Genomic DNA, 24227 nt, shown 5'->3' on the forward strand with positions numbered 1-24227 from the left:
ATCTAGTGTATGAAATGTGTATGGAATGTATATAGCCAGAATATATTAATTATTCTAACCACTGTTAGGAAATTCTACTTTACGGAGAGGGTGGTGGATGCCTGGAATGCGCTCCCAAGAGAGGTGGTGGAGAGGAAAACGGTGACCGAGTTCAAAGAAGCATAGGATGAACACAGAGGATTTAGAATCAGAAAATAATATTAAATATTGAACTAAGGCCAGTACTGGGCAGACTTGCACGGTCTGTGTCTGTATATGGCGGTTTAGGGGAGGATGGGCTGGAGAGGGCTTCAATGGCTGGGAGGGTGTAGATGAGCTGGAGTAGGTTTTGACGGAGATTTCGGCAGTTGGAACCCAAGCACAGTACCGGGTAGAGCTTTGGATTCTTGCCCAGAAATAGCTAAGAAGAAAAAATTTTAAAAAAATTTAAATTGAATCAGGTTGGGCAGACTGGATGGACCATTTGGGTCTTTATCTGCCGTCATCTACTATGTTACTATGATGTTACTATGTTAATTTTACTGCAAACAATATTGCTTGTTTCAGCCGAGACTTCAAACTTCCATTTGACCGCAAACAGAGTATAGGAAGGATATATGGATACTACCCACCAAGCAGAAAATACTGGTTTGTTTTGACTGGAGAGGAAGTAAGTCTGACTGTAGTGCCTATTGCATCATATTAGGAATTGCCTCATGTGCTGTTTAGTGTAATTGCATTCTTTTCTTAATTCTGGAACATTTTCCATTTTGATAGTTAAAGTGCTGGGTCTCTCTTTTGCTCTTTTTTTCCCCATCAAAAAGGAACAAAGCAAGCTGGGCTCATCAATTGCAAGTGGGCTAGTGGCAGTAGATGGTGTCCCTATGCAAGTGCTGGTGGCTGGTGCACCAACACAGGGTAAGTCATTCTGGTTGCTATAAAACTGCTTTTGCAGTACTTTGATTGAAAGCATAAACAAGTCTAGAACTTTATGGCAGCTTAAAGGAATACCTTTTGTAACTCCATGACTAGTATGTGGATATATTATTATTATTCCCATAACCTCATTGACCCAAGAGACAGAACAACTCATCTCATCCGTCCTTACCAAGGTTGAACATTGGACTATGCACTCCAAACTAAAACTAAATCCCCCAAAAACCAAGATTTTCTTGGCAAGCCCCAATAACAAGATTGTGAATACCTCCTTGAGACTAAACAGATCAGACTATCCAATTAATCCCACAACCAAAATCCTTGGCATCACGTTTGAGATCACACTAATGCTCAAGTCAAAAAATGCTTTCTCACTCTATGGAAACTTCGTACCATTAAACAATTCTTCGATTTATTTTCCTTTTGAATGCTAGTTTAATCCCTGATCTTAAGTACCTTAGACTACTGCAACATTATATACTTGGGATTTCTCAAAAAAAAACCATCAAACAACTGAGAGTCATCCAAAATGCTGCAGTCCATTTCATTTATGGCCTCAAGAAATCAGACCATGTAAGCCCATACTACAGAAAACTACACTGGCTGCCTGTGGAAGCAATGGTAATTTTTAAGTTTGCTTGCCTTTGCTTCAAAACCATGACAGGTTCATCCGCAATCTTTCTGTCTCACCAATTTGAATTCCCAGGTACAACTAATACACGCAGTACCTACTTGTTCGCTTTTCCATCCCTAAAGGGCTACACCTACAAAAGATACCTCAATAGAACACTATCAATCCAAGCAGGCAAATGGAACAAATGTTTAACTTCATCTCAAACGCATTCTCGTACAAAACGTTTAGAAAGTCAATAAAAACCTATCTCTTTGACAAATTTCTCTGATCCCCCACCTCAACCTGATGTACTTTCAATACTCTTTCAGATAAACCTGACTAAACTTAACAAGCCAATGTAAATTCAAAAGTTCACTGTAATGTCGCTGTCTGTATACAGTCTCTTCCCTTGTAAACCACTTAGAACTGTTTATGGTATGGCGGTATATAAAAATAAAGTTATTATTATTATTATTATATCTTTCTGTTTGTCTATGAGTGTAGGAGAATGGGGATATGGGGACGGTGGATTTCAGATGGAATTGGGGGCAATTCTTTAAGTGGGTGTCTCAGTTGCTCCAATGTCACTGAGCGAGAGCCCAGATCCCAAAAGCCAGATCTCACTGGCTTAACCTTGCAATAGCATGGAGAGCAGAGGAGTAGCCTAGTGGTTAGTATAATGACCTGTAAAGCAAGGGACACAGGTTCAAATCCCACTACAACTTCTTTTTTAAATTTTTAGGCATCTTGCCATGTACTTGTGACTTGGGTTGGCCACTGTTGGAAACAGGACACTGGGCTTAATGGACCTTCAGTCTGTCCTAGCATGGCAACTCTTATGTTCTTCTATGTAGGAACATGCAGTTAGACCAGCTATAACCTGGTGTAACGGCAAGCAACTGAAAGCGGCAAGGACACCTGTATCTTAAAGTATTCTACAGGTTATGCATATACATAAGAATAGCCTGTTAGAAACAGGCCAAAAGCCTGAATAGCCATCACTTAATTTTTGCCTTTTTTGAGACTTGGAGTAAAAATGACCTCTTTGAGACAGTTTGGGATAAATTGATAACATGGGTCAGAAATGGAGCAATAGATTCTTTGAATAGGGACAACTAACAAAATGAATTAAATCCTATAATACAGCAGAATTGAGAGACTGGAGAGGTTTAATTGTATCTATGGCTGTCACTATTTGGAACATAGCCCAAGAAACACATGACTCATCAGTTTTAGGAAGGGATTCAGCCTGTTCAGTTCTAATGGGAATTTGTTACTGGCCAGATTGACCTGTACTGGAAGGATCTTTCAAAACCATACTTGAGGAATCTTTCAAAAGACAGTTATTTTGATGTCAGAGAAGACTGTAAACCTAGAAGCTTCCAAAGATTTATTGTAAGGAATACAAATTGTTTATAACTTGGCATCTTCAACTATCTTAAAAAGATGAGGATTGTTACCAAACTTAGACAGTTTCCTATTTATATACCATATATACTCGAATATAAGATGAGATTTTTTGGCCAAAAAAAGGCCCAAAAATGGGGGTCTCGTCTTATATTCGGAACAGCATCCACCCTCCACCCTCCCAGACTTGTTGCAGGCCTCTGCTGGCCTGCCATATGATCTGGTGGGCCAGAATAGGAGGTATCCTTTCCGTCTCCTGTCTTGGCCAACTAACAATTTTTTTTTTACCTCACTCCTGCCTCCCCCTGCATACCTTTTTGAATCCTGGTGGTTCAGTGGTGTACTGGGCAGGAGTGAGTTTTTTGCGCTCCTGCCCAGCGCTGAGCCACTCGCTGAATGGCTGCCAACAGTTCTTGCAGGACTTGTGAGAACTGGCGGCAGCCATTCAGCGAGTGGCGTAGGGCTGGGCAGGAGCGCAAAAAGCTCACTCATGCCCGGTACACTGCTGGGCCACAAGAACTCGAGGCAGCCATTCAGGGAGGGGCTCAGCGCAGGGCAGAAGCGCAGAAAGCTTGCTCCTGCCCAGTACACTGCAGTATTTTGAATCAGCTGCAATTATTTTTTTTACCTTTTTTGAGTTTAAGTTCAAATACAAAGAATTACAATAATCGAGTTGTGACAATATCAGCATCTAAACCACTTATTAACTCGTGCTTCAAGCCAACCTTTATTTTTGCTGGTTTCACACCATAATTGGACAAACTTTCAAATTTGAAGATACAGTGATGCCTTGGAATTCGAACTTAATCCATTCCAGAACCCCGTTCGAGTTCCAAAGCGTTTGAGTTCCAAGACAATTTTTCCCATTGAAAATAATAGAAACTGGATTAATCCGTTCCTGGGTCCCACAAACTCAAGTTTTAAGGTAAAATATTAACACATTTTAAGGTATTAACAAATTTTAAGGTAAAATATGAAGAAATATTCCAAAGCAGCATTCAGATTCTGGGGCAGAAACACACACATACAATGTGCAGGGCGTTCGGATTCCAAAGCAGAGTTCAGATTTTGGGGCAAAATTTACTACAACAAAAGTTTAGTTTCCAAAGCGTTCGAGTTCTGGGGCATTCGGATTCCGAGGTACCACTGTATAATGAACAAAGTAATAGAATGAAAAACAACCCTAGGTCTAAAACAGTATCATGTTTATGTGGCAGAACTGTAACCAGTTGCTTGAACCTAAGTACCCTCTACCCCAAGATTACCAGAAAAATGAAAAACTCCTAAAATTACCAACCTCGCATAATCAATAGAGAACCGAGCAAAGAACATAGCTAATCACAGCTTGTATGAGGTGGGATATACAGTACTCTAACAGAAAAGAAACAACCAATGCTTCTCAGTTGCTCCAATGCCACTCAATGAGAGCCCAGATTCCATTCCAGAACACTGGCTTAACCTAGCATCAGCATGGAGAACAGTGGAATATCGGTCTTTATCATTCCTTCTGTAACACATTCAATTGGCGAAACATTCCTAATGGTCACCTGATGAAACTGAAAACTTGACCTGAAAATAAAAGCTAATTCCCCTCTTCTTTTAAAACCTCTAAGCTTCCCATCTTATCCTTGAAAAATCTGTTGAGGAGAAGCACTGTCTCCTTCTACTATCCAGGTTTCAGTTATATATATCTCACCTAAATTATGAAGGCAGGCAATAACCTGATGCATTATAAAAGTGTATATTTATTATTCTGCATTGGTTTCTTTCAGACGCTACTAGCAGATTAGCATTCCTTCCGATGCTGCTTCATCAGGCTGGAGCAACATTCATCTATCAGCTGGAGCCACCTGCAGCACCCTCCTCTTGCAGCATTTTGAGGGGCAATAGGAGATTCTCTCATTTCGGAGGAAAGGCGTACTTAAGTGACCTTGACAACGATGGACTAGGTAAGAAAGATGGGACGTATGTAATGCTGGAAAAGTTTCCAGTATAGGTAGCATTTACTGTATGGACCTAACAGCAATAGCTAAGATTTCAAGGCATGGGAATAGCATGAAGTGGTTCTCTCTCTCATCAGATTAAGGATGTTTTATGAATGCCGTGAGGGAGTAAGGGGTTCTCCAAACACATTTTTTAGTGTCTGTCTCAGCCTCAGTCCTTCTACACCAGCATTCTTCAATGCAAGGCTTGAGGGTCAGTGGTTGTGCCCATTCATACTCTGATTCTTCCCTCTCTCCTTAAAGAATGACATGGGGATGGTTTCCCACAGTCAGCTGCGGAGTCGGGAATGGGGACGACAAGTTCTATCCCTGTGTCATTCTCTGTGTGAGGCTGCAGTTAGGCTCTGAACTAGAATATGAAACGGTGGCGGTTTACCCGCGGCTACCGCGTTTAGCTGCGGGTAACCTGCCGGAACAGGGAAAGAAAAATAGCAGTCGCTGCGGGGACGGGGACAAGGCCATTCACCGCCCTGTGGAGCAGTGAATGGTCTTGTCTCCGCAATGAGGTATCAAGGATCGCGTGGTCCTCGCAGCCACCGCCCGCCCGTAGCGTTTGGCCAGCTCCCTCCCTCCACCTCACCTTATATTTCGAGTTTGCCGGCTTCCTTTTTCCCGAGCCACACGCGTTCAAAAAGCCGTGCACGCGCAGCTGCGCAAGTCAATCAGTCTTCTCCTCTGACGCAACCGGAAACAGGAAGTTGCAGGAGAGGAGAAGTTTGATTAAATCGTGCAGCCACGCGTGCACGGCTTTTTGAACGTGTGCGGCTCGGGAAAAAGGAAGCCGGCAAACTCGGAATATAAGGTGAGGTGGAGGGAGGGTGGGGGCTGCTGGACCTTTATTTAAGTATATACTTAAATAAATATTGAGGCCTCTGCCTTGGGGCAGAATGATTTGTTTGTAATGTCTGCCGGTGCTCATCATGGCTGGCAGCCTCAGCATCTCTCTCCTGCAGTATATAAAAATCATACCAGGGAGGAAAAAAAAGAATATTCTTATCCCTGATTTATGTTTATAATCCTTATTAAGTGGCATATCAGGAAGCAGGGCCCTGCTGAAAAACAAGCTGCTCTGGATTGCACATGCACAATCACAAATTCAAACAATTACCCCTAAAATGGTAGGATTAGTAGAGGCAATCACTTGTAATAGAGTTGATGGAGGCTAAAGAGGAAAGTTGTCACTCATTCAAAGGACAAGTACCTTAGTCTGATGATCTCTTTTATCACCTACTTTCCCCCCACATTCATATGCATTATTCTAAAACATACACTGGGACGCAATGACTTTTGTACTACAAAACCCCTTGCCTACATTTCTGGCACCTGTCTTTGCCTACAACAGTCCACAGTCTGCAATCAGCAGATCATGGCAGAGGAATCCCTGAGCAGCTGAGCCAGCAGGATTCCCCAAAACCGTGGCTTTGGGAAATCCTGCCAGCTCAGGTGATTGGGGATTCCCTTGCTGCGATTAACTGAACCAACAGAGCAAACACCAATTCCTCTCTCTCTCTCTCTGACCCCTCTCTCCCACCCACCTACCGACTGATTCCCCCACTACCCTTCCAAGCAGTGGCATAGCGAGGGTGAGAGGTGCCCAGATTGGTGATGTCCCTCCTCCGCCCTCTTCTTCACCCCACCCCTGCTGCATGTGTGAACACCCCATCCCTACCCCGTACCTCTTTTGACTTTACTGTTTCGTTGTGGGTATTCTCCCCTCTTTAGCAGAACTGGTTTATCATTTTAAAATCATGTGTGGCACCAATGGCAAGAAAATATAATGATAAAACATCAACTAATTTTGCCTATTTTTATATATTAAAAAAAGTACTACATTTGAAATGTATATCACCCAGTCCATAAGGTGAATGTCCATATTGCTGTCTGTTGTTCTGCTGAGCACTGGCATTGAAACAGCAAAATGCATTTATTGCATACTTGTCCTCTGTCGGAAACATTATGGTGGTATATTAGTTGTGTTGATAAAAATTTATAAACAAAGCAATGCCAGCTGATCATTTCTTTCTCTAGTTCAGCAGCAGGAACTTTGATTTATAAGAACGGAATAAGCTAAATATTAGAGTACTAAGGCTTATATGGATGCTGCGGGGACGGTGACGGGGCGGTGAATGGGATGGCAGTGGTGATGATGGGGCGGTGAAGGGAACGGCAGTGACGGGGCGGTGCAGAGGATGGTGGACCGGGGACGGGGCGGTGACGGGGACAGATTTTTTCCCCGTGTCATTCTCTACTCTGAACAGCAAGATGAGATAGCCCAATCATAAGCCACTGTAGTGGAGGAAGGGCAATCCTGCTGAGTCACAGGGGCAGGTCTCAGGCAGGGAGGAGTGTAAATGTCCCAGAGTGCAGTGAGTCAGAGAGGTCCCCAGGACTGAGGAAGAGACTTCCAGCTTTCCCTAGCAGTGGGCTGAAACAAAGTCTTGGGAAGCAGAGTGGCTCAACTGAGTGAAACAGAGACTGTTAATTGAAAGGAGTGTTCTTTGCATGGCTGAGGTAAGCCACTTGAGGACTTTTATTCCAGGTATGGCTAGCGCTAGACCATGGGTTAGATGGATGGTGCTAAACTTGTAATTGATAGAACTATCAGTACAAAAAACCCTTCTGAAGAACACTATGAAAATCTGGAACAGATATGTAGTTCTCAACAAAAACAAAGTGGTTGTGAAAAACCACACTCCCCTCTAAACAGTTTTAAATCTTACAACAATAATATTTAAATTATTTTAATATTTTTGAAACAAGAGATCTTCAGTGTGATTGCATAGTGAGGTGAGTGCAATAGCATTCAATACTTAACTCATGCACAGGCTGTATAGCCCATTGCAGCTCACCATCCTTGGACCCTCCCTTGTGCTGAAAACAAATTGTGCAAAAAGTGCAAGTGTTAATATAAATACCTAAGGTTAAGAGTAAAAAGAGTCATGTAAAGTTTACAACTGCGAAAATTTTTTTTAGTGCATTAGCGGTTTAAGAATAAATTTAGTACACTTATCTTTGCTGGCCCACCAGGCTTGAACTGCTACATTTTACCTGCATTTGGCTAATTTATTTCGTGGCTGGAGCTGAACCGCCACCTTAACCTAAGGTGGTGTCTGGCCACCTTAAGATCATCGGCTATGATCACTTGCAAGTCCTAGTCTCCTTTCGTACACAGAAGTACTTCATCCCCTATACCAGTGGTTCCCAAACTTTTTCTGTTCACAGCTCACTTAATGTTTCAAAAATTTTCCATGGCTCCCCAGGTCAAACGATAGTTCTGTAATCTAATACATACCTGATAGTTGTTAGCCTGAGACAATTATCAATTTAAAAAATTAACATAACTTATCATAAAGGCTATCACAATAATCTTGATTATTTATCTGAAAAAAATTCAATAACGAATATAAAAAAAATAATCACAAAAAATATTGATAGAACTAGTGAGATGGATGAAACCTTGGAACCATATTTGATACTGCCAATCTCATTTCTTGTTCCACATTGAGTTATGCTCGGTATTTGCATTTTATCACAGCGAGCACCGAAAACCCAACCTCGCATAAATAGGATGTCGCGAATGGAATTAAGGGGTCCTTTTACAAAGGCGAGCTACAATACCGCACGCACTAAAAGCTAACGCCTCCATAGAGCTTGCATTAGTATTTTTTGTTTAGCGCACGCTAAAAACGCTAGTGTACCTTAGTAAAAGGAGCCCTAAGATTCTCTGAGCTCTACTACTTAACAGCAGATATTCATGCTGCTAAATTGTGTCTTGAGCGTATTATCGCAAGACAGCTCAATGAGATTTTCTTCTTCAGAAATAGTCAGCTGGAAGTTTGGATCTGAAGGGATCCTGAATCCAGGTGAATTTCATGGGATCATTTTCTTGAAAATATTTTTCAAACCATTTGATACTTTGCGATAGGTGATCTTCAAAAACTGATTTTATATTGTCGGACAAAACAACTTCATTGGAGATCATGAACTGCTGCAAAAGGGGAAAGCAATCTTTGCCACTGTCTTCATGCATTTTTCTCCACCATAATTGTAAATTTTTTTTGAAAGTTGAAATCTTCTCGAACAATTTCAAAGTGTGCATGTTGCCTCCTTGCAAAGAGAGATTCAGCATATTTAACTTTTCAAAATTATCACATAAGTATGCCAGTTTCATCAAAAACTCTGTCTCTACAAAGTTTTTTAATGCTCTTCAAAACCCAATCAGGGACCTCACTAATCTCAACAAATTGTATGACCCTGTAGAAATAGTTTAAACAAGTTGGGAACATTTTACATTAATAATTAAATGTGAAGTGTATCCTCAGTGTGACCATAGAAGCTATCGGAACGACAGCATACGTTACAAGCTTGTATGTATTTGGTATATTGCAAGCTACACCTCACACCATCATAGGTTTATACTGTGGTGTGATTTAAATAATATAGTGCAGCAGAAAGTGCTACTTGTATCAAACTTATTCTTATACTTATTTCCAACTTATTAAACCAATTGCTCAAAAGCGGCAGCAAATGTGGTACTTATCTCAGATGCTTCCCTCTTCTTATTGCTTTAATGGGTACTTCCGTGAAGTTTTAGTTCTCATTCTGAGAGCTCAAATATTGTACACTTGTGGGAACAATATTGGATTCTGGAGTTGGATACTGTCATACCTCATGGTTTGAACAAAAACATTGAGTGGAACTCGTTATTATGAAAGGGGTTCTCTGTACAACCTACTCGTATCCCTGTGCAAAATTTGGTGGTAGTGAACAATAAAGTTTGTTCAGGATGATGTCAATTCAGCAGTTTAAAAGCGTTGGTGCGTTTCTCTCCTTCTGACTCTTTGGTGGCTACGTTATGGCAGTCACGCGCTCCCTATAATTCTTTTGATCATATGCTATCCTGATACTATTTAAAAGGCTCCTGAGGAAGGGATTTTTTTCTCCAAAACTGAGCTTGGTAGAGCCGGTGAAATACAATGGCAAACTATTGGGACTCAGAATGAGAACTAAAACTTCACGGAAGTACCCATTAAAGCAATAATGCGAAGAAGAAGAGGGAAGCATCTGAGATAAGTACCACATTCGCTGCTGCTTTTGAGCAATTGATTTAACAAGTTGGAAATAAGTATAAGAATAAGTTTGATACAAGTAGCACTTTCTGCTGCACTATATTATTTAGATCACACACAGTGTGAGGTGTGGCTTGCAATATAGCCTACCAAATACATTCAAGCCTGGAACATCAGCATACGCTGTCGTTCCGATAGCGTCTACAGTCACACTGAGGATACACTTCACATTTAATTATTAATGTAAAATATTCCCGACAAAAATGTCTACAAAGTTTTTGGCATACTCGTGTTTTTCTTCTTCAAGAAAATGTAGAGTTCATGTTGTAATTGAAATATACGGGCCAACATATTGCCACAAGAAAGCCAGCGTGAGTGGCAGTAATATAACAAGGACATGTATTCAACTCCCATAAACTAAACTAAACCTTAGGTTTGTATACCGCACCATCTCCATAGTCGTGGAGCTCGGCATGGTTTACAGGAATTGTGGTGAGAAAGGAACTCCAAGGAAAGGGCTAGATGAAGATCGGAGGAAAGAAGAATGTTAGAGGGCTAGGATGTCAGATGAGGAGGGAGTGTTAGATTTTTGAGAAAAGCCAGGTTTTCAGATGTTTACGGAAGGGTTGAAAAATCTTGCTTTTACTGGGCGAAAGTTTATCACATCCATCACGTGTTCTAGGACCAAATTCAATGTAGGACTCAAATGCTTTGATGCGAGTACTTCTCTATGTATTCTACAATGGGTCCACATTGCAGCTGGAGCTTTCTTTCGAATAAGTGCTTATAATCCTCCATAACAGCTTGACATCAAACGACCACTATCCGTACAGACCCCAATACACTTTGTCCACTCTAAATTATTTTCAGTCATAAATATATTTAGGATCTTGTGGTTATTTTTTTTTTACAAAAAAATCTTCCACAATGGCATTTCCAGCTACAAAACGTACATAGCAAATCAAATGTGCATCTCCTCCAATTGCAAACTAAATTCCCTTTCTTTTCGTTTTTTAATCAATTGGTCATTGAGGTCTTTGACATATGTTGAATTCTCCGACTGATAGTATTATTAGATAAAGGTACATTTGAAAGTACTTTCCCCGCAGATTCGCCAATCATAATGTTCACCATATCTATAGCAGCAGGTAGAATCAGTTGTTCCGCAATGGTATGGGTTTTTTTTTACACTTAGCAACTCTATATGCAACCTTGTATGAAGTTTCAGAGCATTGTTTGGTATTGGCAAATGCCGAGAAAATGTACCTTGCTGTCCTTTTAATTCTTCTAATTTTCTGGTAAGAAGTTGCGAGTTTTATTAATCGAGTGTGAATGATTAGTTTCTATATGACGCTTAAGTTTACTTGGAAGCATACAGTCTGGTGCCCAAATTTTCAAACATACTACATATTCCGGTTTTTCTTCTCTGTTAACATTTGTTGATGTGAAGCCAAAGTCTAAATAACTATCGTCATATTTACGATATTTTCTCTTTTTTGCACATCCGCTACTTGTTTGTGGTGCATGTCCTTTATTTTCTGCTGTTGTATGCTTATTAAAATTCAATAAAAATTTGTCCATTTTTAGGATCCTAAAACAACAAATTTTAAAAATTATATTGATCAGAACTTGACACTTACACACAAAAAGACACGTACCCCCTCTTCTACGAAAACATCCTAGAGGTTTTTTAGCGCAGAGAGCTGCACTGAATGGTCTGCACTGCTCCCGACTCATAGGAACTCAATAACCGTCAGGAGCAGTGCAGGCCATTCAGCGCAGCTCTCTGCACTAAAAAACGGTAGTGCGGTTTCATAGAAGAGGTGGTTAGTCAAAGATGAGTAAAATACTAACGTTAGTATTATTATTTTACCAGTAAAGTTTGATAAATACGAGTATAACAGCTGAGTTTGCGCCAACAATCCACTGATTACTTACATTCAAATAGAGGTCACAAGTCATGCACAAAGCCACAAGGTATGCGCACTAGTCATACACGTGGAGGGGCATAATCGAAAGGGACGTCTAAGTCCATTTATGTCCATCTCGCAAGTCGTCCAAAGTTAAAAAGAGCCTAAGACACATTTTTGAAAGAGACGTCCATCTTTTTTTTACTTTCAGAAATCGTCTAATTAAACGTCCTGCCGATCTGATCATCCAAGCCGCTAAATCGTCCATCTTTATACCACATTTCCGTCTAAGTCTAAAACGCCTAGAACAAGCCCTGTTGGACGTGGGAGGGGTCTGCAAAGTGATGGATTGAACACCCAGACATGCCACCTAAATAATGGGGTACCTTAAAGGGCACTGCTGTGAACTTCACAAAAAGGGTGCCATGGCTTCTCCTCCCTACAGCTCCCTTATAGGTCACGGTGAGCCCCCCAAACCACCTCCAGAATCCCCTAGACCCACTTATCTACCACCCCAATAGCCCTTATGGCTCCAGGAGCCACTTATATGCCAGTAAAAAAGGGTGTTGGGGGTGTATAGGGGAATGCACATGTTTAAGTATCAATGCAGTGATTACAGGGGCTTATGGGCATGGGTCCTCTTCTCTATGGGTCCCTAACCCACCCCCAAGATGACTTAAGCTGCCTCTGGGCTGGACGACTAGGTTTTCCTATGCCAGGCAGCCAGGTGATGATGGTCTGGAGGCTGAAATTTAAAGTTGTGAAAAATATTTGTATGGGGGTGAGGGGGGGGGGTTGGTGATCACTTGGGTAGTGTGTGGGGGACTGTGTTATGTGTTTGAAGTGCTAATCTGGTGAGTGTAGGTGGGTTTTTGTAACTTAGACATGGGTCTAAGTTACAACGTCCAAGTTCCATCTAAGCTCTGTTGTAAAACTTTCGGTTTTACATGCTGTACGACTAAGTCTAAGCCGGCCCACATCCTGCCCAACTCCCGCCTTCGACACGCCTCCCAAAACGCCCCGTTTAGCTTTGGACGTTGAGCGGCACTATGAAGGCCTAGGTCATTTTTAAATACGTCCCAAACCCGGTTTTATTATCGGCGCTTGGACGTTTTTGAGAAATGTTCGTCCAAGTGCCGACTTAGGCCGGTTTTTGGACGTTTTTCTCTTTCGATTATGAGCCCCATAGGATCTCCCCCACGGTAATTACATTCACATGATAACAGAAAACAAACTGTTTTATCAGCCATAAACATCAAAACAGTAATGAATAACCTGAAGAGTCAGTTGTAGTATTTTTATTTCTATATACTTTTTAATTTCTTAAGGTTGTAAAAAAAATGTCTAATAGAAAAATAATCTGCGGCTCACCTGTATGTCAGTCACAGCTCCGCAGGGAGCCGCGGCTCACAGTTTGGGACCCGCTGCCCTCTACTATATTGTTCCTTTGGATTTTTGCAGCCCAAGTGCATGACCCAAATTTTTTAGCATTAAATCTTAGTTGCCAGTTTCTGGACCATTCTTCAAGCTTCACTAGATTGCTCCTCATGCCATCCACACCCTCCAGGATGTCTACCCTATTACAGAGTTTGGCATCATCCTCAGAGAGAGAAACCTTACCAGCCTTCCGCAATATCCCTCACAAAAATGTTAAAAAGAGTCAGCCCAAGGGCCAGTCCCTGCAGCACATCACTAATAACATCCTGTACCTCAGAGCAAACTCCATTTACCACTACCCTCTGTCTCATTCCACTTAACTAGTTTTTCACCCAGTCAGCCACTTTAAGGCCAATACTGAGGGTACTCAGCTTATTTATATACAAGGATGGAACTCTCGCTTAAACACTTAGGGCTCCTTTTACGAAGGTGCGCTAGGCTTTTTAGCGCATGCACAAAATTACCAAAAATCTACCGCCTCCCTTAACTTATTCATTACTATAACTTGTACGTGTATCTACAACATGTAGGTGCAAGCATGTTAACCAGCTCTATGGCTGGTATAGATCTCTTGTCTAGATTATAGGCACACATTTGACCTATTACACTAGTATTCTGTAAAGTTAGTTAGTTATGTGCCATCGATTCGTGCTAGTGACTTGATGAATTACAGATCTAAAAAGAGATCGGCTTTGTGCTAGTTCAGTAAGGTCCTCCAGCGTCATCCCCATGGTTGTTTTCAATATGTCCAGCCATCTGATTGCAAGTCGCCCTCTTCGTCTGGTTCCTTCGATTTTTCCCAAACATAATGTCTTTCTCCAATGATCTTTCTCTTCTGGCAGTGTGACCAAAATAACACAGTCATAATTTAATCATTTGAGCTTTGAATGACATAGCCAGTTTGATCTCTTCCAGAATCGATTTGTTCTTCTGGTGGTCCACGGCACGTATAAAATCTTTCTCCAGTACCAAAGCTCAAATGAGTCAATCTTCTTTCTGTCTAGTTTCCATAGGAGGCATTTTATTTATTATTTTATTTAAATTCTGATATATTGCAACATATGTCCTATTTTGTTTTAAAGGTATTTTCATGTAACTTAAATCAATGGTCCCCTAATTTTTGTACAATTTGAAAGAGTAAAATGGTGTGGTGGCCATGATCTGAAGAAGGATTACCTTCGAAAGCTAATCATAAAATGCATTAAGTTAGTCCAAAAAAAATAAAAAGGTATCACTTTATTTTCTTTATGTTTTTGTTTTATTTCTATATATTACCTGAAAGAGTAAACAAACATACAGATGATCCAGAATTTCACAATAATTCATATTACTTTCTTATGATTTGTCCTGATGCTGAAAACCTGAAGATGAAATAATTGTGTCATCACCTTTGAGAAGCGATGACATCACATCTGTCCTGTATGGAGCTGAGGCTGGCCGGGTTTATATATTCAATGGAAACAAAACCATCTCGGGTCAGATGACAGACACCTGCACGTCCTGGATATCCCCTTGTCCAGAGGACTGGGTAAGAGGCTAGTACTAGCAAATCCTTCTTTTTAAAAAGAACCAATAAATGCAAAAAATATTATAGCATAAGAGCTGTGATATTTCACAGGCATCTTCTTCGGTTATAGAAAACCCAAGTTTGCTTAGGATGTCTATGCCAGATTCACAGTTGCAAGCTTAATTTACAAAAGACTTGCTGATTTGGAGCCTATGAGTATTGTGTTCCTTCCCTGCCCTAAACGTATTTTACATGTGTATTTCCTGAACATGACTTTTTCTAAAAAGACATGCTTCGGCTGCACACGTAGAAAGTCTTAAGTACTGGTACTTAACATACAGTCACGTGAAAATATTAGGACACCCCATGAAATATTCAGTTCTTTTTAAAAAAATGTTCATATATCACTGTCAAATATTTCTTTTTAATTTATCTCTGGAAAAGAAAGTGATGTAATTGCAGGTAAACAACAAAAATTTTCCTTGATTTACTCATGAAACAAAAGATATCCACAAAAATGTGTATTCGAACTGAGGAATAAATTAGGACACCCTACACCCTAATAGCTAATGTTACCCCCTTTGGCTGAAATAACTGCAGTGAGAGGCTTCTTGTAGCCATCTACCAGTCTCTGACATCAGTCTGAGGAAAGTTTGGCCCACTCCTCAATGCAGAATTCTTTCAGCTGTGAGATGTTTGAGGGGTTTCTTGCATGTACAACCCGTTTCAAATCACCCCACAGCATCTCAATGGGATTATGATGAGGGCTTTGATTAGGCCACTCCAGGACTCTCCATTTCTTAGTTTTCAGCCAGTCCTTGGTGGATATACTGGTATGTTTTGGGTCATTGTTGTGTTGCAGGGTCCAGTTCCACTTCAGCTTTAATTTTCTTACATGTTCCTCAAGTACCCTCTGATACACAATAGAATTCATGGTGGATTCTATGATGGTGAGCTGGCCAGGTTCTGCTGTAGCAAAGCATCCTCAAACCATGACACTTCCACCTCCGTGCTTCACAGTTGATATGAGGTTCTTTTCCTGGAATGCTGTATTTGGTGTACGCCAAACATGTCCTTGTTTTTAGTGTCCAAATAATTCAATTTTAGACTCATCTATTCATAGAGCACTATTCCAGAAGTCCTGGTGTTTGTCTACCTTCTCACTGGCAACTTCAGTCTGACCTTGATGCTTCTCTTAGAATGCAAAGGTTTCCTCCTTGCAAGTTAAATTTGCAACCTCCCATGCAAGTTAAATTTGTGCAGTCTCTTTCTGATTGTAGAGGCATGCAGTTTCACATCAATAGTAGCAAGAACCTGCTGTAGGTCCCATGATGACATTTTAGGGTTTTTGGAAACTTCTCTTAGCATCTTGTGGTCTGCTCTGGGGGGTCAGCTTGCTTGGACGGCCAGTCCTGGGCATGTTGGCAGTTGTTTGGAAAGTCCTCCACTTGTACACTATTTTCCAGACCGTGGAATGGCTAATGTCAAATTCTTTTGAAATATTTTTACATCTCTTACCAGATTTATAAGCTGCTACAATCTTCTTTCTGAAGGCCTCAGACAACTCTTTTGATCTCACCATGGTGTTCATTCTCACCGCAGCAGTCATGAGCACACCAAATTAAATGTCTGAGGTTTAAGTAGGGCAAACCTCCTTTAAAATGCTGAGTAACGATGTTCTAATCATGTGCGCCTGATGTCATACACCTGTGTGCAATGTGAGCCACTTTAAGTGGGAGGATATGTGAGGGTGTCCTAATTTATTTCTCAGTTAGCATACACATTTTTGTGGATATCTTTTGTTTCATGAGTAAATCAAGGAAAGTTTTTGTTGTTTACCTGCAATTGCATCACTTTCTTTTCCAGAGATAAATAGAAAAAAGATTTGACATCGATATGTGAACATTTCTTAAAAAAGAACTGAATATTTCTTGGGGTGTCCTAATTTTTTTATATGACTGTGTATATGTGGCGATTTTCACTAGCTACAGATGTAGGTATCAGCAGGAGCAGTGGGATGCCTTTTTGCTTGGGGAGGCCTAAACTCTGCCCCAGTCACATTTTTAGCATTTCCCCTTCCTTCCTCTACCATCCCATGGTCCTCACCCCTATTTCCTGTTTTGGAGGGGATGGAAGCCAGCAGGTCTTTGGTATGCAGAAATGCTCAGTACCCTGCACTACCTAGTTGCAATGCTTTTGCTATGAAGTAAATTGTAGTGTTGTTGCCCCGGGGTAGAGAGGTAAGAAAATAGACACCATGCAAAAGGAGAAAGAGAAGGAAAATTTGGGGGTGGCATGACACATGTAGCTCCCCTTTTCCCAATGTCTATGAGTACCAGCACTTATACTGTATGTAGAAGCAGTGTATCCTGCAAAATTCTACATATAGGAGGAGCCAATTACAGAGCTGAACTCCTAAAGGCAATTTTTGTACATGCTTATGGTTAGGCTCAACTATCCCCTCAATAACTCATCTACATCCCTTGCTGAGATGAGTAGTTTGCTACCTCACAGGAGGAATAAAAACTTGGAGGCTGGATGGTGGCTGGCTGACAGTTGAGCTCCCTCCTTTTAAACAACACTTCTTCATCTATTTAATTATTTAATTATTAAAAACACCAGCAGGAGTTCCTGGGGAGAGTTGAGCGTGGGAGCCCTTACTCCGCCCCTCTCCCAGACCAGCGGGGGACCCAAATTTAAAAAATCTAAAGCGCCAACGGTGCACAGCCTTTACCGGACCCCCTCCAGCCACCAGCAGGAGTTCCTGGGGAGAGTTGAGCATGGGAGCCCTTGCTCCGCCCCTCTCCCAGACCAGCGGGGGCCCCGGATTAAAAAATCTAAAGCGCCAACGGTGCACAGCCTTTACCGGACCCCCTCCAGCCACCAGCAGGAGTTCCTGGGGAGAGATGAGCGTGGGAGCCCTTGCTCCGCCCCTCTCCCAGACCAGCGGGGGACCCGAATTTAAAAAATCTAAAGCGCCAACGGTGCACAGCCTTTACCGGACCCCTCCAGCCACCAGCAGGAGTTCCTGGGGAGAGTTGAGCGTGGGAGCCTTTACTCCGCCCTCTCCCAGACCAGCGGGGGACCCGAATTTAAAAAATCTAAAGCGCCACCAGCAGGAGTTCCTGGGGAGAGTTGCTCCGCTCCGAAGCCCAGAGACTCTCATCGCTCTCCTCAGAAGCAGCTCCCTGTCTTCGGTGCTGCTCCTCTCTTCGGCCCGGTGACTTCGGGCAGCGTGGGAGCCCTGCTCCGCCCCCAAATTCCCCTGCTGGACCGAGTTTTCTTCGAGAGCAGCACCTCTGCCATCGGGTGCTGCTCCTCACTCCAACCGCCACTTTGGGCCGCGTGGGAGCCGTTGCTCCGCCCCCGAAGTCCAGAGACTCTCATCGCTCTCCTCAGAAGCAGCTCCCTGCCTTCGGGGCTGCTCCTCTCTTCGGCCCGGTGACTTCGGGCAGCATGGGAGCCCTGCTCCGCCCCCGAATTCCTTCACTCTGGCCTCTTATCCTCCTTCTCTGCTCCCTCACAAACACTTCCCACTCCCAAAAACCTCTTCCCAAACTCTCCCGTTGCTACATTCCCCAACAACATCTGTCCTGGGCTCAGAATTCCCATGCTAGTATCCTCCAGACCCCATCATTTCAAAAAACACCGAGGTGCAAACCTCTCCTCCCTAAAACCTGTTCCCCTAGCAAACCTGCCCATCCTTACCTCTGACTCTCTCACCCCAGTCCCTACTCTCTATTGTAATGCCAGGTCCATCAGAAATAAGACCCAAATAGTAAAAGATTTACTTGAGGATTTTGATCCAGGTTTTTTGTGCATCACTGAATCATGGATCGAAAAAGATGACTTACTCACACAAAATGAACTCTGTCCCCCAGGCTACCACGGTCTTTTTTCTCCTAGATTAAATCGAAAAGGAGGAGGTCTAGCCCTTCTTTACAAATCATTCTTTAATGTTGAGCTTTTAGAAAAGGGTAGTCACCCCTCCCTGGAATTCATGCTACCCTCAATAAACGATGAACTTCGCCCCCACCTATTAGGCATCCTGCTACTTTACCGCCCACCCAACCCCTGGAATAAATCCTCTGACTTTGTTCTTGAGACCATATCAAAGGCCTATCTAAAATTCCAAAGACTACTGATCATAGGTGACATAAACTTTCACCTAGACGACAACACCAACAATGACTCAACTGAGTTCAAAGACTTCCTCACCTCCTTAGGTTTCACTGCTTCCCCGCCCACCTCTACCCATGAAAAGGGGCACTCCATTGACATCATTAGCTTTCTTGACCTGACTGAGCATAAAACTTCCACAGATACGACCCGTTGGGAACATGTCCCCTAGTCGGATCACCTCCTAGGCTCTTTCTGCCTCCCTGTCTTCATGTCAGCCCTTGATACCCCAATCCGTGCCACAAACTCTATCACCTACCGCAAAAAGATCTCAAATGAACTATTCTGGTCCCAGTTTCTCAACAAACTCCCTCCCCTTCCCATTCACACGAACCCTGACTCAATCTGGCACAACTGGGTGACTCTTCGAATCCACGTACCGTGCCCTTGCCCCTCTAACCACTTAAACCATCTCCTATTCTCACAAGGCTCCCTGGTACCTCCCTTACCACAGAGAATTAAAACAGAAATGTCGGGCCCTGGAATGGAGATGGAAAAAATCAAAATCCCCCCTAGATAAGCAATCCTGGAGAGAAAACATCAAATCCTACAACTCCGTACTAAAAAAAAGCTAGGAAGAATTACTATGGAGACAAAATCTCCAGGTCAAAAAACCAAAACAATACACTGTTCCACATCTGGCGGAACCTAACTTCTAAAAATGACTCCGCCCCCTCCCATCTCCAAATGACCTAGCCAAATTTTTCAACGAGAAGATCACTACCATAAAGAGCTCGTTTCCCTCAGCTATCTCCTACAACTCTCTCCCCCCGAAAGACTCCGACGCTATCCCTGCCGACAGATCATGGACTACATTCGAACTTGTATCCGAGACCCAGATCTCTAAACTTTGCCTCAAACTTAAATCCTGCAAGTGCATCCTAGATCCCTTCCCATCCTACCTTTACGAAAAAATCCCTACACAGGCCATCTCTTCCCTTACTAACCTCATAAACAAAGTCTTACTATCGGGTCTGTTCTCCACCGAAATGGGACACATTGCCTTATCCCCTCTTCTGAAAAAACCCGATCTTGACCCTTCCTCACCATCGAACTATCACCCCATAGCAAACATCCCTCTTTTAACAAAACTTTTAGAGACCATAGTCGCCACTCAGCTCTCCTCTTACCTAGAGAGATTCTCCATCACTACCAATACGGATTTAGGCCCAATTTCAGCACCAAGTCCCTCCTAGTTTTCCTAATCTCAAAGGTGCAACAACTACACGCCCGAAACAAATTTGCTGTTCTCCTACAGTTTGATCTCTCCGCGGCTTTCGACGTCATGCATCACGACATACTAATCTACCAACTTTCCGAGATTGGGATAGACTCTTCTGTCCTAAAGTGGTTCTCAAACTTCCTTCGCGATCGTTCCTACATTGTCAACACAAACGGCTCCAAATCCGCTTCATGGACACCATCCTGTGGTGTTCCACAGGGCTCTCCCCTATCCCCTATTCTCTTCAACATATATATGACCTCCCTGAAGCTCCTTAAACTATCTCCCCTTGAAGCAATTTACACATATGCAGACGATATCCTAATCCTCCTCGAAACAGATCCAAACCTTACAAACCTCCAAGAGAACATCACATCATGCATAATGAGACTTCACGCCTGGTCCCTCTCAGTACAGATGAAATTAAATGAATCAAAAACAAAATTACTCTGGCTCGGCCCAAAATTAGCTCACCTGCCCGCCCTCTTCACCCTACCCACAGGCCCTGCTCTACACCTTGAGTTCTCAAGCAAGGTCCTTGGCATCACTATCGACTCCTCCCTTTCCCTCAACGATCACCTGAATTCCCTGGCAAAATCTTGTTTTTTCAGCCTCCACATGCTGAGGAAAGTTAGATCCTATTTTCACCAAAAGCATTTCACCGTCCTTGTACAATCCATCATCCTATCCAAACTCGATTATTGTAACGCCATCTACTTAGGCCTAATGAAAAAAAGTCTTTGCAGACTCCAGCTTATCCAGAACACTGCGACTAAGCTGATTTTTGCTAAACGCAAATATGACCACGTCTCCCCTCTACTTACCAATCTTCACTGGCTCCCAGTACTTTCCAGAATTCATTTCAAATGCTCCTGCCTGGCTTTCAAGATCATTTACGGCATCCTTCCGCCCCTAATCCCTCTATCCTTCCTCGCCCCAACACCAACTACCACCAGATCTGCCCACAGACATAAACTATCCTTCCCCTCTCTACATGGCATCCTCCACACAGGTAAACTGGGTAGATCCCTCCTCTCCAAAATCACCGGCCTCTGGAACGACCTCACTGTCCCGCTGCGGAACCTGGACTCCCTCCAACTATTCCGAAAACAACTGAAAACCTGGCTCTTCTCTAGCATTTAATAATCTCTTCTCCTGATTACATCCTCTCTTTTTATGCTTTGTAAACTCTTTCTCTTCTCTCTTCCCATATTTTTTAAACTCTGTAAACCGTGTCGAACTCCACTTCAGTGGAGAAGATGCGGTATATAAACCTAAGGCTTAGTTTAGTTTAGTTTAGATAGGGAATTGTTTTCAAATATATGCATAGTCCATGCAAATTCGGAATATACTATATTTTTGGACCACCCAAACAACACCCAGAACATGGACTCCCCTTTAGAATCTGTGCACTGATTTTTTTTTAATCCCATTTTCGGTCAAATGCAGCAGTTTAAGGGGTCTCTTTACCAAAGTGAGCTAATGGATTTAGTGCATGCTAAAGATTAGTACGCACCAACCCCCTAATTCCATATATAGCATTCAAAATTGTGCTTGCTATTACTTAATGAGCTGATTAGCACCAGGAATAAGATGCTATAATTATAGGTGCTAATTGGAAATAATTGGAATTTATGCACACACTTTTATAACTGCTCTTAATATGCGTGTGTAAATTTTTGCACTTGGATCTGAAAAGGGGCATGGCTAGGATTTGCACGCAGTCTTACAGAATTCAAGGGATCTGCACCTAATTTAGACATGGGGATTTATACAAAGGTAAGTGGGTATGAATCCTGGCACTAAGCATTATTCTATAAATGCCACCAAGTGCTGTTTTATAAACAGTGCGCCACTTGGAGTAATATTTATAGCAGTGGTTCCCAACCCTGTCCTGGAGGACCACCAGGCCAGTCGGGTTTTCAGGATAGCCCTAATGAATATGCATGGAGCAGATTTGCATGCCTGGCACCTCCAATATATGCAGATCTCTCTCATGCATATTCATTAGGGCTAGCCTGAAAACCCGACTGGCCTGGTGGTCCTCCAGGCAGGGTTGGGAACCACTGATTTATAGAATAGCATTTAGGGCCAGATTTATTTAAAACACTTAATAGCCTGCATATCCAGCTCCTATGCGGGTAATAGCATTACATATATAATTAAACTGGCGCTGAAAGTTAGGTGCCTATTGCATGTCAGTTAAGCACCCATTACAGAATCACACTTAACTTAAAACTTAAGCACCTGTAATATAAGCCAAGGTTTTAAAGGTCTAAATCAGTGGTTCCCAACCCTGTCCTGGAGGACCACCAGGCCAATCGGGTTTTCAGGATACCCCTAATGAATATGCATGAGAGAGATTTGCATATAATGGAAGTGACAGGTATGCAAATCTGCTTCATGCATATTCATTAGGGCTATCCTGAAAACCCGATTGGCCTGGTGGTCCTCTAGGACAGGGTTGGGAACCACTGGTCTACATTATAGGCACCTAAGTCCTTTAGAAAACCATGCTTAACGGCGCCCAAGTCTTTCTCCAGCCCTAAACACTCCTACTTTGGTGTTAGACACGATAGGCACCACGATAGTGTGCATGTGCGGATCACCGGACTTGATCCGGAGATGGCAATTCTTATGTTCGTATATGCTCCCAATTCATTTTTCTTTTCAATTATGAGCTTGTTAAAGCTCATTATTGAAGCCAATTTACTAAATTTAAGTTAGGCATCTAGCTTTAGGTGCCTCTTATGGAATTTCCCCCTTAGTGTGCATTTTTCTAATTTGGGCACCATTTACCGAATCAAGTCCTAAATGCCATACAGTCCTTTGCATAACTATGGGCTGTGTGGCACTTAATACACACTAATTTATTAGTAAGTACTAAATCTGTTAACATACCTTTAGTGAAAGGACCCCTATGTTCTCAGCTGAAAGCTCATCTTAATTTAGGAGTTTAAAAGTTATGTTTATAAACATAAGCCAGCCATTCATGTGCCTAGAGTTATGAGGCTAACATACGAATCTAGTCCTGAAAATCAGTGCTAAGGTCCGGCCACAAATCTGCACTTTTATGTTCCTAAATTTTCCCTCAGGCCTAATCAGTTTTCAAACAGGCCAATTTAGGAGCATAAATCCTTTAAATATTAGGCCACGTGTCCCGTAGTATCTACTACTGTTGCCTGATTCACCAATTTGAATCAATTCAATTCACTTTTGTGAATTAATTTGTTTAAAAAAAAAAAAATTGGGCTCGCTGATTCATTGACCAACCCTCCTCCCCGGGCCTCCAGTTCTCCTAAAGCAGGAGTGGCAGCGCTGCCTCTTGCTGGCTGTCCAGTGCCGCTCCTGCTTTAGGGGGCGAGGGTCAGTCAGGAAGTACTGAATAGGCCTTTCTAGCATCCTCCGGCTTCCCAGTCTCACCTTCAGCTGATTAGGGTAGCGATCCAAGCAGGCTGCCGTTGTCCTGCATACACATTCCCTCTGCCGCGATCTTGTTCCTGACATCAGAGGAAGGGCGGGACCACCTGCAGCTAAACCCTCCCTTTTGCACACCGGGGTCTGATACCTCCCTGCTTCCCATGTTCAACTACTTACCTGCCTGCCAGGTTCCACAGAGTCAGAGACTGCTTGCAAGGCTGGCTTTCTAGCCAAGAGGACCTATACTCTGCCACAATGATGCAATTCCTATGGGCGGAACACAGCAGAGGGAAAAGTCCTGCTGGCTAGAGAGGCAGCCTTTAGCACTATCTCTGACTGTAGCTATGGAGGACCTAGACAGGCAGGTAAGTTGCTGAACCTGGGAGGGTGGGCACACACTGGGGGCCACTCTCAGTTCTCCTGCCCAGAGTCCCAGCTACGCCACTGGTTACAACCATTCTAAAATAACTTCCATAATGTAATGTTGCAGTAACCCATAACCTAATAACCTGGGTATACTGGGGTTTTTTTTTTACACGATTCTG

At 42.6% G+C, this 24227-nt stretch overlaps 1 protein-coding gene across 4 annotated transcripts in view; it reads left to right on the forward strand.

The window, feature by feature from the left end:
• GPLD1 (glycosylphosphatidylinositol specific phospholipase D1) overlaps nt 1-24227 on the forward strand; it is a 111740-nt gene that overhangs the window by 84269 nt on the left and 3244 nt on the right. For all 4 annotated transcript variants that reach the window (XM_033934498.1, XM_033934499.1, XM_033934500.1 and 1 more), the window contains 4 exons: nt 547-649; nt 804-897; nt 4708-4884; nt 14722-14882. In XM_033934498.1, the coding sequence (XP_033790389.1) occupies nt 547-649; nt 804-897; nt 4708-4884; nt 14722-14882 (535 nt within the window). The remainder of the gene's footprint in view (nt 1-546; nt 650-803; nt 898-4707; nt 4885-14721; nt 14883-24227) is intronic.

The sequence above is a fragment of the Geotrypetes seraphini genome, chromosome 2 (genome assembly GCF_902459505.1).
Source record: "Geotrypetes seraphini chromosome 2, aGeoSer1.1, whole genome shotgun sequence".
Classification (NCBI taxonomy): Eukaryota; Metazoa; Chordata; class Amphibia; order Gymnophiona; family Dermophiidae; genus Geotrypetes; species Geotrypetes seraphini.